Source organism: Macaca mulatta, chromosome 13, assembly GCF_049350105.2.
Source record: "Macaca mulatta isolate MMU2019108-1 chromosome 13, T2T-MMU8v2.0, whole genome shotgun sequence".
NCBI classification, from domain to species: Eukaryota; Metazoa; Chordata; class Mammalia; order Primates; family Cercopithecidae; genus Macaca; species Macaca mulatta.
This window is the reverse complement of record NC_133418.1, coordinates 59425703-59439199: the sequence shown is the minus strand read 5'-3', so window position 1 is coordinate 59439199 and position 13497 is coordinate 59425703. Positions and strand designations below refer to the sequence as shown.

At 40.1% G+C, this 13497-nt stretch overlaps 1 protein-coding gene across 1 annotated transcript in view; it reads left to right on the top strand.

Annotated features, from left to right (window-relative positions):
• Positions 1 to 9167, top strand: part of ACTR2 (actin related protein 2) — a 40922-nt gene extending 31755 nt beyond the window's left edge. The window contains 2 exon segments of the mRNA NM_001266940.1: positions 3319 to 3451; positions 6551 to 9167. Of these exon segments, the coding sequence (NP_001253869.1) occupies positions 3319 to 3451; positions 6551 to 6721 (304 nt within the window). The 3' untranslated portion in view covers positions 6722 to 9167.
• Positions 9168 to 13497: the final 4330 nt, after the last annotated feature.

Sequence of the window (13497 nt, the reverse complement as noted above, 5' to 3'; positions counted from 1 at the left end):
TTTGTTGATTTATTCCTTTGCTGTGCAGAAACTTCTTTTGTTGTTGTTATTGGTTTGTTTTTTGTGTTTTTTTGAGATGGAATGTTACTCTCACCCAGGCTGGAGTGTAGTGGTGCAATCTTGGCTCACTGCAACCTCTGCCTCCTGTTTTCAAGTGATTCTCGTGCCTCAGCCTCCCAAGTAGCTGGGATTACAGGCATGCACCACCATGCCCAGGTTTTTTGTTTGTTTGTTTGTTTGTTTGTTTTTGGATTTTTTAGTAGAGATGGGGTTTTGCCATATTGACCAGGCTGGTCTCGAACTCCTGGCCTCAAGTGATCCACCCCCCCCTCAGCCTACCAAAGTGCTGAGAGAAACTTCTTAGTTTGATGTAAATGCATGTATTTTTGTTAGATATTGCCAAATTTCCCTCTCTGGCAGTTGTATCATTTATCCTTTCCACCAGTCTGATGAGTGAGACATTATTTCAGTGTAATTTTACTTTTTATTTCTCTCATTAAGAGTGAAGTCGGCCGGGCGCGGTGGCTCAAGCCTGTAATCCCAGCACTTTGGGAGGCCGAGGTGGGTGGATCACGAGGTCAGGAGATCGAGACCATCCTGGCTAACACGTGAAACCCCGTCTCTACTAAAAAAATACAAAAATTAGCCGGGAGCGGTGGCGGGCGCCTGTAGTCCCAGCTACTCGGGAGGCTGAGGCAGGAGAATGGCGTGAACCCGGGAGGTGGAGCTTGCAGTGAGCTGAGATCCGGCCACTGCACTCCAGCCTGGGTGACAGAGCGAGACTCCGTCTCAAAAAAAAAAAAAAAAAAAAAAAGAGTGAAGTCAAGCCAGGTGTGGTGGCTTCTGGCTGTAATTGCAGCACTTTGGGAGGCTGAGTAGGAGGTGTGCTTTAAGCCCAGGAGTTTAAGACCAGCCTGGGCAACATATGGACATCCTGTCTTTACATAAATTTTTTTCAAAAAGATTAGCCAGGTGTGGTGGTGGTGTACTCCTGTAGTCCTAGCTACTCAGAAGGCTGAAGTGGGAGGATCGCTTGAGCCTGAGAGGTAGATGCTGCAGTGAGCCACGATTGTGCCACTGCACTGCAGCCTGGGTGACAGAGTGAGACCCTGTCTCTCCCCACCTCCACAAAAAAAAAGTTACTATGAAAATTATATATATATATAACATATTTTTGTATATTTAAGGGACTTTTTTTTTTTAATAGAGTCTTGCTCTGTCGCCAGGCTGGAGTGCAGTGGTGCAATCTCAGCTCACTGCAACCTCCATCTCCTGGGTTAAAGCGATTCTCCTGCCTCAACCTCCCAAGTAGCTGGGACTACAGGTGCGTGCCACCACGCCCAGCTAATTTTTGTATTTTTAGTAGAGATGGGGTTTCACCATGTTGGCCAGGATGGTCTCTGATCTCTTGACCTCGTGATCCGTCCACCTCGGCCTCCCAAAGTGCTGGGATTACAGGCGTAAGCCACCGCACCCAGCCTTAAGGGACATTTTTGATTTTTTTTTTTTTTTTTTTTTTGGCAAATCGTTCATGGCTTTTTTGTCTGTAGATTTTGGAGTTTTGGGTTTTTTGTTTTTTTTTTTTTCCAGTTTTGAAAAGTTTTCTTTTAGCTTTCTGATGTCTTTTACAGATATTTCCTCTGTTTGCCGTTTGTCTATTGCTCTTAGTGTTTTAGCCATGCAAAAGTTTGTTTTTATTTAGTCATATAAGAAGATTTATAGTCATATTTTATTACAGCTAGAGCTTGAGTCATCGTTAGAAATCCCTTCTCTACACTCAGGTTATAGAGGAATTCACCCAGAAGCATTTTGTACAGCAAGCATTTATTTGTTTGTGTGACCCTGAAGCCACCTAATTAATTTTGATGGGATGGCTTTGGAGCCAGGATAGTAATAGAAATTAATAAAAATAGCAGTTGACTTATAACAAGCTATAAACCTTGTGCAAGATGATCAGAAATCGAATCTAGCCTTCATAATCGTGGTAAATTCTCATGATAGGGATTAGATTATTTTGTCCTTTGATTTGATGTTCATTCACAGCAGAATTGTATTTAAAAGTATATGCTGGCCAAGCGCGGTGGCTCACGCCTGTAATCCTAGCACTTTGGGAGGCTGAGGCGGGCGAATCACGAGGTCAGGAGTTCGAGACCATCCTGGCCAACATGGTGAAACCTGTCTCTACTAAAAATACAAGAAATTAGCTGGGTGTAGTGGCAGGCATCTGTAATCCCAGCTACTCAGGAGGCTGAGGCAGGAGAATCGCTTGAACCCAGGAGGCGGAGCAGTGAGCCGAGATTACGCCACTGCTCTCCAACCCAGGCGACAAAGTGAGACTCTGTATATTTAAAAAAAAAAAAAAAAAAAGTACATGCCTGTTGTTGCTGATTAGGGCTTCGACGTTCCCAAAGCGTGGAGTCAGATTCAGTACCTTCTCCACAGAGTTGGCATTGCAAAGTGGAATAACTCAAATTTTGTTTTGTGTGTTCTGCATGTTGAAAATGTACATGTAAATGCTTATGTGTACTTATCACGTGAATCTGTATTTCAACTGCTTAGTTTATGCGACATTCACCAGGCTTGCTTTGGCAATTAAATACAAAAACAATGCTTTGTTGGAGTTGCAGTAGCTTTAGCCATTGAGAACCTGGAAGCCAGTTTGAATAAGGCCAAAATGAGTGCAAATCAGCTCCCAAACTTTGTATTATTCCTCAGACCCTCACTCAGATTCTGTTACTTTTACTACATATGCAGTCTTTTTAGGTTGGATTATCTGATATCATAGACAACAGCATATTTAAGGAAAAAAGAGGGTGCTGCTATAAGAAGCATACACATCAGTCTAGCCAAAAATAACAGCAGACAGCCTCTAAGCAAAGGAACAAAAAAGAGAAAACTACAAAAGATAAATAAAAAATTAAAAAGCAGGAATTCTGGATTAAAGTAGAATAGGGCTAATTATAGTAAATCACCACATTTCAATGGCTTTAGGGAAGCATGTGACAACATAGTCCAAGTACTAGAAGTTTGTAATGTAAATCTTGGTCATTATTAGAAGTCTCAGTTACATTCACACAAAAAAAATGTATTATATACTTTTAGAAGTATTTTCATCAAAATTATAAAAAGGTTTTATGTGTAAAGAGGGGTCATTACTTCACAGTAGTAATAACAGCAAATATTCAGCCCTGTGATTTACATGTGGAATTTTATTTAATTCTCCCAGCAACCCCATGAGGCTGACATAAGTAACAGTAACCGTGAGATACCATTTTCCTAACCTAAAACTCCAAATGAATAACCATTGTGTCTTTCTAGATCTGAATTCTACAAACACATTGTGCTTTCTGGAGGGTCTACTATGTATCCTGGCCTGCCATCACGGTTGGAACGAGAACTTAAACAGCTTTACTTAGAACGAGTTTTGAAGGGTGATGTGGAAAAACTTTCTGTAAGTATTAGTAAATCAACTATTATTAACATTCTTTTAAAAGACTGTACAGTAGTTTGTGAATCTTGACAACCACCAGAGGGGGCAAGATGTCTTCCAAAACAAATTCCTACTGCAGTCAAGTGCAGTCTGGAAATGACAGGAAGAGGGAAATAGTTCAAGATAAGCTCTGGTCACCTCTATAGTCAATGGATGGAGGCAGTGAGGTCAGGGCCAAAAGTTCTGGTTCATCTGTAACAACCAGCACAGACTCCGAGGCGCCTCTATGTGCAAAAGAAGAACCTGCTGTACTATGGGGGAATAAATGCCCCACTTGAGGTTTTTTTTGTTTTTTTTTTTAAACTTATTTTGGATATGCAATCAGCCTTTAGCACTTCTCTTGGGCTGTCTCATATTTCTGACTTTGTTTGTTACATATGTTGTCTTCTCTCCTCCGTCAGATTGTAAAACATCATGTCTCAAATTTTTTTGCATCCCGGTAACTGTCATAGCTCTTGAAACAGACTTTAATTGGTAGTTGTTGGTATGTACAGTAGAAAGAAATTTTTTAACTAGTAATAGTTGATGTTTCTTTGGCATGGGTTTGTGTGTTTTTTCCACCAAACTCTGGACTATGTGAAATATACAGTATGTGCTGTATACTCAACCAAGAGTTATCTAATCTTGAGTTAATCTCTGAGCTTTGTCTCACTGACTTTGATCAACTATTTTGGATAATGAGATTATGTATTATAGAGTACTGTATGTTACATCTTTCATATATGACTCAAATTGTTGAAATTAAATTGAGTATGGGCTCACATACATTAAACAGATTAACAGACTCGAAAGGAGCCGTGCTGTCTAGGTACTTCACTCATTTTTCTGATTTTATTGAGTTTTACATATAATTTATAATTGATCTCAGGTGATCATTTATTCAGCAAACATTTCTTGAACTCCTGGGTGCCAGACATAGGTCTAGGTGCTGGGGACAAACAAAACAATGAAAACAGAATCCCTACTTTTAGTCTAAATAATGTATTAGTGGTAATAAGTGATATGAAGAAAAGTAAGGTGAAGAGCTGGAAACTCTTAGTGGTTGGAGAGGTTGTGTGCTCCTTCATAAACTGTGATCAGGAAAGGCCTAAGGCCTTCTGGGTGAAGTGACTTTTGATCAGAGACCTAAGTTGAGCGTGAGAGGAGTGAGCCATGCAGCTATCTGGGGGAAGAATCTTATAGGCAGGAACAATGCAAAAGCCCCAGGTTGGTGGGAGTGTGCCAGTGTGGCTGGAGCAGAAAGAGCAAGGGAGGAGGACACGTGGGATATGAGGTCAGAAGGGTAGCAGGAGGGCAGGTCTTGTTCAGCCATGGTAAAGGGTTTGGCTTGACTCCTGGTGAAATGGAAAGTCTTGGGTGCCGGGGCGGTTTAAGCAGAGAAATGATAGGATCTGATGTATATTTTTAAGGGCTCATTAAGTCTGGTGTGTTGAATAGACTCTTGGGGGAAGAGGGAACAAAGGTGGGCATAGACCAGTTAGGAGGCACTGAGAGGAGGGAAGGGATGGTAGAGTTTTAGACTAGAGGAGGAGGTTGCAATGGTTGTTTTGGAGAATGGAAGAGAATAGAGAAATGTAATAGGATTACCATGCAGCAGCAAGCTCAGTTGAGGTTAGTGATACATTGAAGCAAGATGTTTTGTATCTTTCTTATCTTGTTCAGCTGCTTGAGAGCAGGTGCATGAGTTCAGCAAGGAGGGAGTGGTAAATGGAGTAATCTGATAGAATGAGTTTCATTGGAGCTATGGAGTTTTAGGGATGAGCAAGATGAAGCAATGAAGAGCAAGAACTCATATTACCAAACCTCCAGGGTTAAGGTAGTGTGTGAGAGAGAAACAGTAAGCAGTTGAGATATTTACAGAAGCAGCGTCTTCAGGAGCTAGCTAAGTTTCCCTTAGAGCAGAGGTGGGCATTTATAGCCCTTATGCCAAAACTGTTTTTTTTTTGTTTTGTTTTGTTTTAACTTTTATTGGAACACAGCCAAGCCCATTTGTTTACATAATGTTACCTGTTGTCATTTACTGTCTGTGGGCACCTTCTAGCTACATGTGGGGTTGGGTACTTGTCACACCTGCAAAGCCTCAAGTATCTGGCCCTTTCCAAAAAAATTTGCTGACCCCTACCTAAGAGCAAGAAAGCTAAAGGAACAATTAAAATAGTCTCAGAATTGGTAAATAAACTCATGTTTTTCTTTATCTTGGAAACCCTTACAGTTCTCAGAACGCTTACAATTCATTTATGTGACATAAATATACAAATGATTTGGAATGACATAGTTACATTGGGTGTTTTTTGCAGGATTGTGACACTGTAAATGAAAAACTTGCTATGTCATTTTAAGGTCTCTTTCAGTGTTGACCAACCATAAAGATAAGGAGAGTGTGTCCTTCCTAGACACTTAATAGTAGCTACAGAGTATAAAACTTTTCCCAGTTGTCTTTAATTTTGGTTACTGTGTTCATTTTCTCATAACATCCCCATGATTTGTTTTGACCATATTTGGCCTTGTTTAAGAACATTTCATTTGATTTTGAGACAATAGAAAGTAAGCTTTGCTTAAAAGAAAAGAACTTCAGTTTTACTCAGTTGCACTGGACTAGAATCATAACAGTATTAGACCTTTAAGAAGTCATGCAAGTCCTCTTATCCAGACTTTGTTTGATAGCAAAGTGACTTTCCCAAGTGGTCATCTGCCAGGGGATGGGAAATTTGCGCTAATTATGTCTCTCATGTTTGGTCCCTCAGTAGGGTGTTAAGTCATGTAATTTACTGATCAAATTAGGACACTCAAGAATGAAAAGCGATGGTGTTAATAATGATGGGACACCACGTGTAAATCAGGACTGTTCCAGGCATGCTGGGATGGATGTGTGGTCTCCTAAACATGAGCTTTGGGCAAATTACTAAGTGTTCCTGTACCTCAGGTACCAAATCCTACCGTTCTACTTATATCACAGGACTGTTGCAAGGTTGAGCGAGAGCATATATTTAAAAGTCATTTTCATAAAGCAGAAAGCACTGTGCACATGTACCATTTTATTATCCTTTCTTTCTCCTTTAGAAATTTAAGATCCGCATTGAAGACCCACCCCGCAGAAAGCACATGGTATTCCTGGGTGGTGCAGTTCTAGCGGATATCATGAAAGACAAAGACAACTTTTGGATGACCCGACAAGAGTACCAAGAAAAGGGTGTCCGTGTGCTGGAGAAACTTGGTGTGACTGTTCGATAAACTCCAAAGCTTGTTCCCATCACACCCCTAATGCTTTCTTTTTTCCTTTATTGCCAATCTTTGAACTCATTCAACTCCAGGACGTGGAAGAGGCCTCTCTCTGCCCTTTGACTGGAAAGGTCAAGTTTTATTCTGGTGTCTTGGGGAAGCTTTGTTAAATTTTTGTTAATGTGGGTAAATCTGAGTTTAATTCAACTGCTTCCCTACATAGACTAGAGGGCTCAGGATCCTGTCTGCTGCTTTGTTTCTTCTAAGTAGGCATTTAGATCATTCCTGTAGGCTTCCTGTTTTCACTTTACTGCTCTAATGCTGCTAGTCGTAGTCTTTAGCACACTAGGTGGTATGCCTTTATTAGCATAAGAAAAAAACTTCAGGAGCTTTTACATATTACTGGGATGGGGGGTGGTTCGGGATGGGTGGGCAGCTGCTGAACCCTTTAGGGCATTTCCTCTGTAATGTGGCGCTTTCAGCTGTACTGCTGCAGCTTTAAGTACCTTAAAGCTTCTCCTGTGAACATCTTAGGGAAATGTTAGGTTCAGAACTAAAGTGTTTTGGGTGGGTTTTGTTGGGGGGAGGGGTAACAGTGGGTGGTCTTCTGATTTTTATTTTTGAGGTTTTCTCACTGGAGTACATAGAGGAACTTTATTTACAGTACTTTGATTTGGCAGGTTTTCTTCTACTTGTGCTCTGTCTGGAGCTGTTTCCATATGATATAAAAAGCAAGTGTAGTATTCCATTACTATGTGGCTTAGGGATTTATTTATTTTTAAAAATCAACCATGTTAGCTGGGACTAGACTCCCTACAGTCCTTCAATGGAAAAGTAACATTTAAAAATCCTTTTGGTAATTCAAATTACAGATTTAAAAGTGCTTAAGATCTGGTGTTTTGTTAATGCTTCTGTTTATTCCAGAAGCGTTAAAGTAACCCATTGCCAAGTATCATTCTTGCAAATTATTCTTTTATGTAACTGACCAGTGCTTAATAAAACAAGCAGGTACTTACAAATAATTACTGGCAGTAGGTTATAATTGGTGGTTTAAAAATAACATTGAAATACGGGACTTGTTGCCAATTGGGTAATTTTCATTAGTTGTTTTGTTTGTTTGTTTTGATTTGAAACCTGGAAGTACAGTAAAATTTGACTGTTTAAAATGTTGGCCAAAAAAAAATCAAGATTTAAATTTTTTATTTGCACTGAAAAACTAATCATAACTGTTAATTCTCAGCCATCTTTGAAGCTTGAAAGAAGAGTCTTTGGTATTTTGTAAACGTTAGCAGACTTTCCTGCCAGTGTCAGAAAATCCTATTTATGAATCCTGTCGGTATTCCTTGGTATCTGAAAAAAATATCAAATAGTACCCATACATGAGTTCTTTCTAAGTTTGAAAAATAAAAAGAAATTGCATCACACTAATGACAAAATACAAGTTCTGGAAAAAATTATATTTTTCTTCATTTAAAAACTTTTTAACTAATAATGTCTTTGAAAGAAGAGGCTTAATTTGGAGGTGACTAAAATCAAAAGAAATTATTGACTTGAGGGTCTCTGTTTTGTAAGAATACATAATTAGCTTAAATAAGCAGCAAAAGGTTAGTTTTAATTATGTAGCTTCTGTTAATATTAAGTGTTTTTTGTCTGTTTTACCTCAATTTGAACAGATAAGTTTGCTTGCATGCTGGACATGCCTCAGAACACATGAATAGCCCGTACCAGATCTTGGGAACATGGATCTTAGAGCCACTTTGGAATAAGTTCTTATGTAAATACCCCCAGCCTTTTGAGAATGGGGCTTGTTAAAGGACGCGTATGTAGGGCCAGTACCTACTGGCAGTTGGGTTCAGGAAAATAGGATTGACTTGGCCTTGGGTCCCTTGGTCCATTTTAAAATCTGGGAGTAGAAAACAACAAAAAATGGAATGGACTCTTAAAATAATGAAAGAGCATTTATCATTTGTCCCTTGAATGTAGAATTTGTTTTTGATTTCAGAATTCTGCTGGTAAACATGTCAGTTAAAATGGTATATTATGTGTATGTATTATAATTTAGAAATCCCATTTTATAATGTTACTATTCCAAGGTGACATAATACATTTACATTTGGGATTTGGGTGGACTATTATATTTAACTGGAGTTGTTGGCAAGTGTGAATCCCTCAGGAAAAAAAAAAAATCTGTTTTAAAAAGCAATCTGATTCTTGGCTCTTGAAACTATTGTTACTTAAATCTCCAATAATTAAAAATTTTAAATTTTTAAATCAGAATTGTCAATACTTTGACCTTTGAGAAGGATTTCTTAGAAGTACATTTAGTAATGTTCCCAAGACATCAATCTTACATTTAAACTTTTTTCTTTAAAACATGGTATTGGTTGTTAACTTTTACACAGTTCTGAGTACTGTTAATATCTGGAAAGTATCTTGAGAGATCAGTGGAAAGCTAAACAGTCTAAATTTAACATGAAATACTTCTTTTTGATTCAGAAAATAAAATCAGATTTTTTCAAAGTCAGTTTGAATTTTGTCATTTCTTTCTAATTTTTCTCTTGTTTCATTTTCTTTTATTCGTATTTTTATTTTTGTTAATGCAAGATGAATTGACAGCTTTATGCTCGTTGTTAGGTCAAGTTCATGTCTGTGTTCTATTATTGACAAAACAACTTCTTATTTCTGTTATGATTTTATAAATAAGAAAATAGAAGAGTGATTTATAGCTACATCAGAGGCTGTTTTCTTCCAACAGACCGTTTTGTCTCCCAAAAGATTTAAGGTGGCTTTCACAGAATTAGAAATGCTAAAAAGACCGAGGTGTCACATGCCCCCTTTCAAGGACATATTAACTCACCTGCAGACTTTTAGGCATATTTAACAAAATAAAAGAAGGATGAAAATACATTTAACTGACCTTTTCTTGTTTTTTTTTTTTTTTTTTTTTTTTGAGACGGAGTCTGGCTCTGTCGCCCAGGCTGGAGTGCAGTGGCGCGATCTCGGCTCACTGCAAGCTCCGCCTCCCAGGTTCACGCCATTCTCCTGCCTCAGCTTCCCGAGTAGCTGGGACTACAGGCGCCCACAACCGCGCCCGGCTAATTTTTTGTATTTTTAGTAGAGACGGGGTTTCACCGTGGTCTCGATCTCCTGACCTTGTGATCCGCCCGCCTCGGCCTCCCAAAGTGCTGGGATTACAGGCGTGAGCCACCGCGCCCGGCCCTTTTCTTGTTTTATACTATCCTTGAGGATGAGGGCTGGAGATTAGAGAGTATTTTTGCCTTTCCTTCTTCACGGACTTGTATGTGCAAACCTCATTGCCCGCTTCAGGGCCAGAGTCCTTCCAGACATCGCAAGGTTGTCTCTGGTGTTTCATCAAGTTTCTTCTGAGTTGCAGAAGAAAAATGTGATGACAGCTATCTCTATATGTAATGGAGGAAGAAAATACCAGGCACTGCATAGTGCCCTTGATGGAATGAATGTCTCTCAATGCCCTTCATTTTTTTCTTCCACCCACAAACTTTGACCGTTATACAATTGAGTGAGTTTATTAACTGTATTTAGAACCATCAAAGAGGGTAGCCAACTAAAGTGAAGCAGAAACTCGAGGATTGATCTAAACTTAATTTTTTTTTGGAGACGGAGTTTCACTCTTGTTGCCTGGCTAGAGTACAGTGGTGCGATCTCGGCTTACCACAATGGCACAATCTCGGCTCACCGCAGCCTCCGCCTCCCAGGTTCAAGTGATTCTCCTGCCTCAGCCTCCCAAGTAACTGAGATTACAGGCATGTGCCACCAGCCTGGCTAATTTTGTATTTTTAGTAGAGACAGGGTTTCTCCATGTTCGTCAGGCTGGTCTCGAACTCCCAACCTCAGGTGATCTGTCCGCCCCGGCCTCCCAAAGTGCTGGGATTACAGGCATGAGCCACCGCACCTGGCTAAGCTCAGTATTTAACATGCTGTCTAACCTTGGACTAATTGGCCAACTACACACAATACTGGGATACTTTTTTCCTCTGGCTCAAAAATCCCTGACCTCTTTGAAGGTTGAAAAATGCCACATCAGAGGTAAGTAGAGGAGGTGAGGGGTAGTACCTGGGAAAGCATGTTTGCATGTGTGAATATAACTAAAAGGCTAAAATTAGTGACTTTAACCATTATATTGGAAGTAACTTGTAGTCACAGAATAGAAATAAACTTGATTTATGGGGGGTGAAAATAAGGCAGCTATTACATGAATTTCAAGTGGTGTTCACATAACATTTTAAAAACATTTTAAAGCATCTTTCTCTGTATTGTTTAACGTTTGAAATTAGGAAGAAATAAGCTATTGAACCATAGTTACTTTTGTTCAAATTGTCTAGACTGGCAGTCTTGTTGCCTATTATAAGTATCTCAGTTTGCGTTATCTGCAGATGTAAAATATCTGAGTAGGGGGAATTCAAATGATTTATCTCTTCCTTTTGGCAGAATGGAGTTCCTCTCGGTTTCATATCTACCCCCTCAACTCCTCCCACCCACCAGAGGAAAAAGGAAAGACTGGAAAAGACTTTGCATATAATTTTCCATGAAACACTTGACATAGGAATAGAAGAATTAGAGAATGTTGAGTAGATTTTCGTGGACCAGTTGAAAGGTTTGGTTGGGTTTGGCAAGTGCAGAAAGCGATCACAAAGGTATTACAGAGTGATTCTTATGCCCAGGGTGACCTTTAAGAACGGTGCCCTTTGCCATTCACAGCAAGTGGAGCTTTTGCCTGATGAACGCTTTAAACAGTCGGTGAAAAGAAAACTCCAGTGAGTAACATATTTGCTCTTCCTTAAACATGGGTTTGAAAAAGAGGGCCTCAACTCTTGAGGATAAGGATTCTTAAAATTACACTTTTTGTGCATAAAAGTGTAATTATGGCCAGGCACGGTGGCTCAGGCCTGTAATCCCAGCACTTTGGGAGGCTGAGGCCGGCCGCTCACCTGAGGTCGGAGTTCGAGACCAGCCTGACCAACATGGAGAAACCCTGCCTCTATTAAAAAATACAAAATTAGCTGGGTGTGGTGGTGCATGCCTGTACTCCCAGCTCCTTGGGAGGCTGAGGCAGGAGAATCGCTTGAACCCGGGAGGCAGAGGTTGTTGTGAGCGGAAATCACGCCATTGCACTCCAGCCTGGGCAACAAGAGGGAATCTCATCTCAAAAAACAAAAAGTATCATAAAAATGTGAATGCAAATGCATTAATATCAAAGGTTTTAAGTAGTTAGGGAAATTCTGCCGGGTGTGGTGGCTCACACCTGTAATCCCAGCACTTTGGGAGGCCGAGGCGGGCGGATCACGAGGTCAGGGGATCGAGGCCATCCTGGCGAACACGGTGAAACCCCGTCTCTACTAAAAATACAAAAAAATTAGTCGAGTGTGGTGGCGGGCGCCTGTAGTCCCAGCTTCTCGGGAGGCTGAGGCAGGAGAATGGCGTGAACCCGGGAGGCAGCAGAGTTTGCAGTGACCAAAGATCGCGCCACTGCACTCCAGCCTGGGCAATAGAGCAAGACTCCATCTCAAAAAAAAAAAATAATAATAATAATTAGGCTGAGCACAGTGGCTCACATCTGTAATCCCAGCACTTTGGGAGGCCGAGGTGGGTGGATCACGAGGTCAGGAGATTGAGGCCATCCTGGCTAACACGGTGAAACCCCGTCTCTACTAAACAAATTAGCCAGCTGTGGTGGTGGGTGCCTGTAGTCCCAGCTACTTGGGAGGCCGAGGCAGGAGAATGGCGTGAACCTGAGAGGCGGAGCTTGCAGTGAGCCGAAATCGCAACACTGCACTCCAGCCTGGGTGACAGAGCAAGACTCCATCTCAAAAAAAAAAAAAAAAAAAAAAAAAAATTAGAGAAATTCTAAAATTAAAGTCTGCCACAATATTAATTGGATCATTTTAAATTAATATGTTTATGTGAGTGCCTTGATGTTCTGTAGGGGTTGGGATTTTTTTCGAGGTGTCTATACACAAGAAAATTAAGAGATCTATTTTACTTTAGGAAGCCAAATCTTGCTGGGCATGGTGACTCATGCCTGTAATCCCAACACTTTGGGAGGCCGAGGCAGGTGGATCACTTGAGGTCAGGAGTTTGAGACCAACCTGGCCAACATCGCAAAACCCATCTCTACTAAAAATACAAAAAATTAGCCCTGGTGGCGCATACCTGTAATCCCAGCTACTCAAGAGGCTGAGGCAGGAGAATTGCTTGAACCCAGGAGGCAAAGGCTGAAGTGAGCCAAGATCACGCCACTGCACTCCAGCCTAGGTGACAGAGCGAGACTCTGTCTCAAAAATAATAATAATAATAAAATATAAAAATCTAAGGGTTTCCTGAGTTGTCAATTCTTATATTTTCATATTTTCTTATGTTTACATATGTATATATTCTTATATTTTTATGTTTTGTGACAACTTAGTGTTTGAAGACTAAGAAATTTGGGCCTTAACTGAGACTCAATTGTTAAATTGATAATACACAGTTGACCTCTTTATTGGAAACTCACAATTTACCTCCAAATGTGGGAGTTTTTTTCCCTAATTTAGATTTACATTTGAAAACTTCTGGCATTTTTTTTTAAGATCTATTAGAAAGGAGTGAAACCTAAACTATGGTGAGAATTTAAAGGACCTTGATTCAAAGAATCAATTAAGGAGGCTGTCCTCTTTGGTTTGCTTTTACTTAGTAGTTTAGTGGAATTCAAGCAGATAATATTCAACTTCTTAAGTTCCCTGCTTACACAACTTGAAATTCTAAAGGAGTCT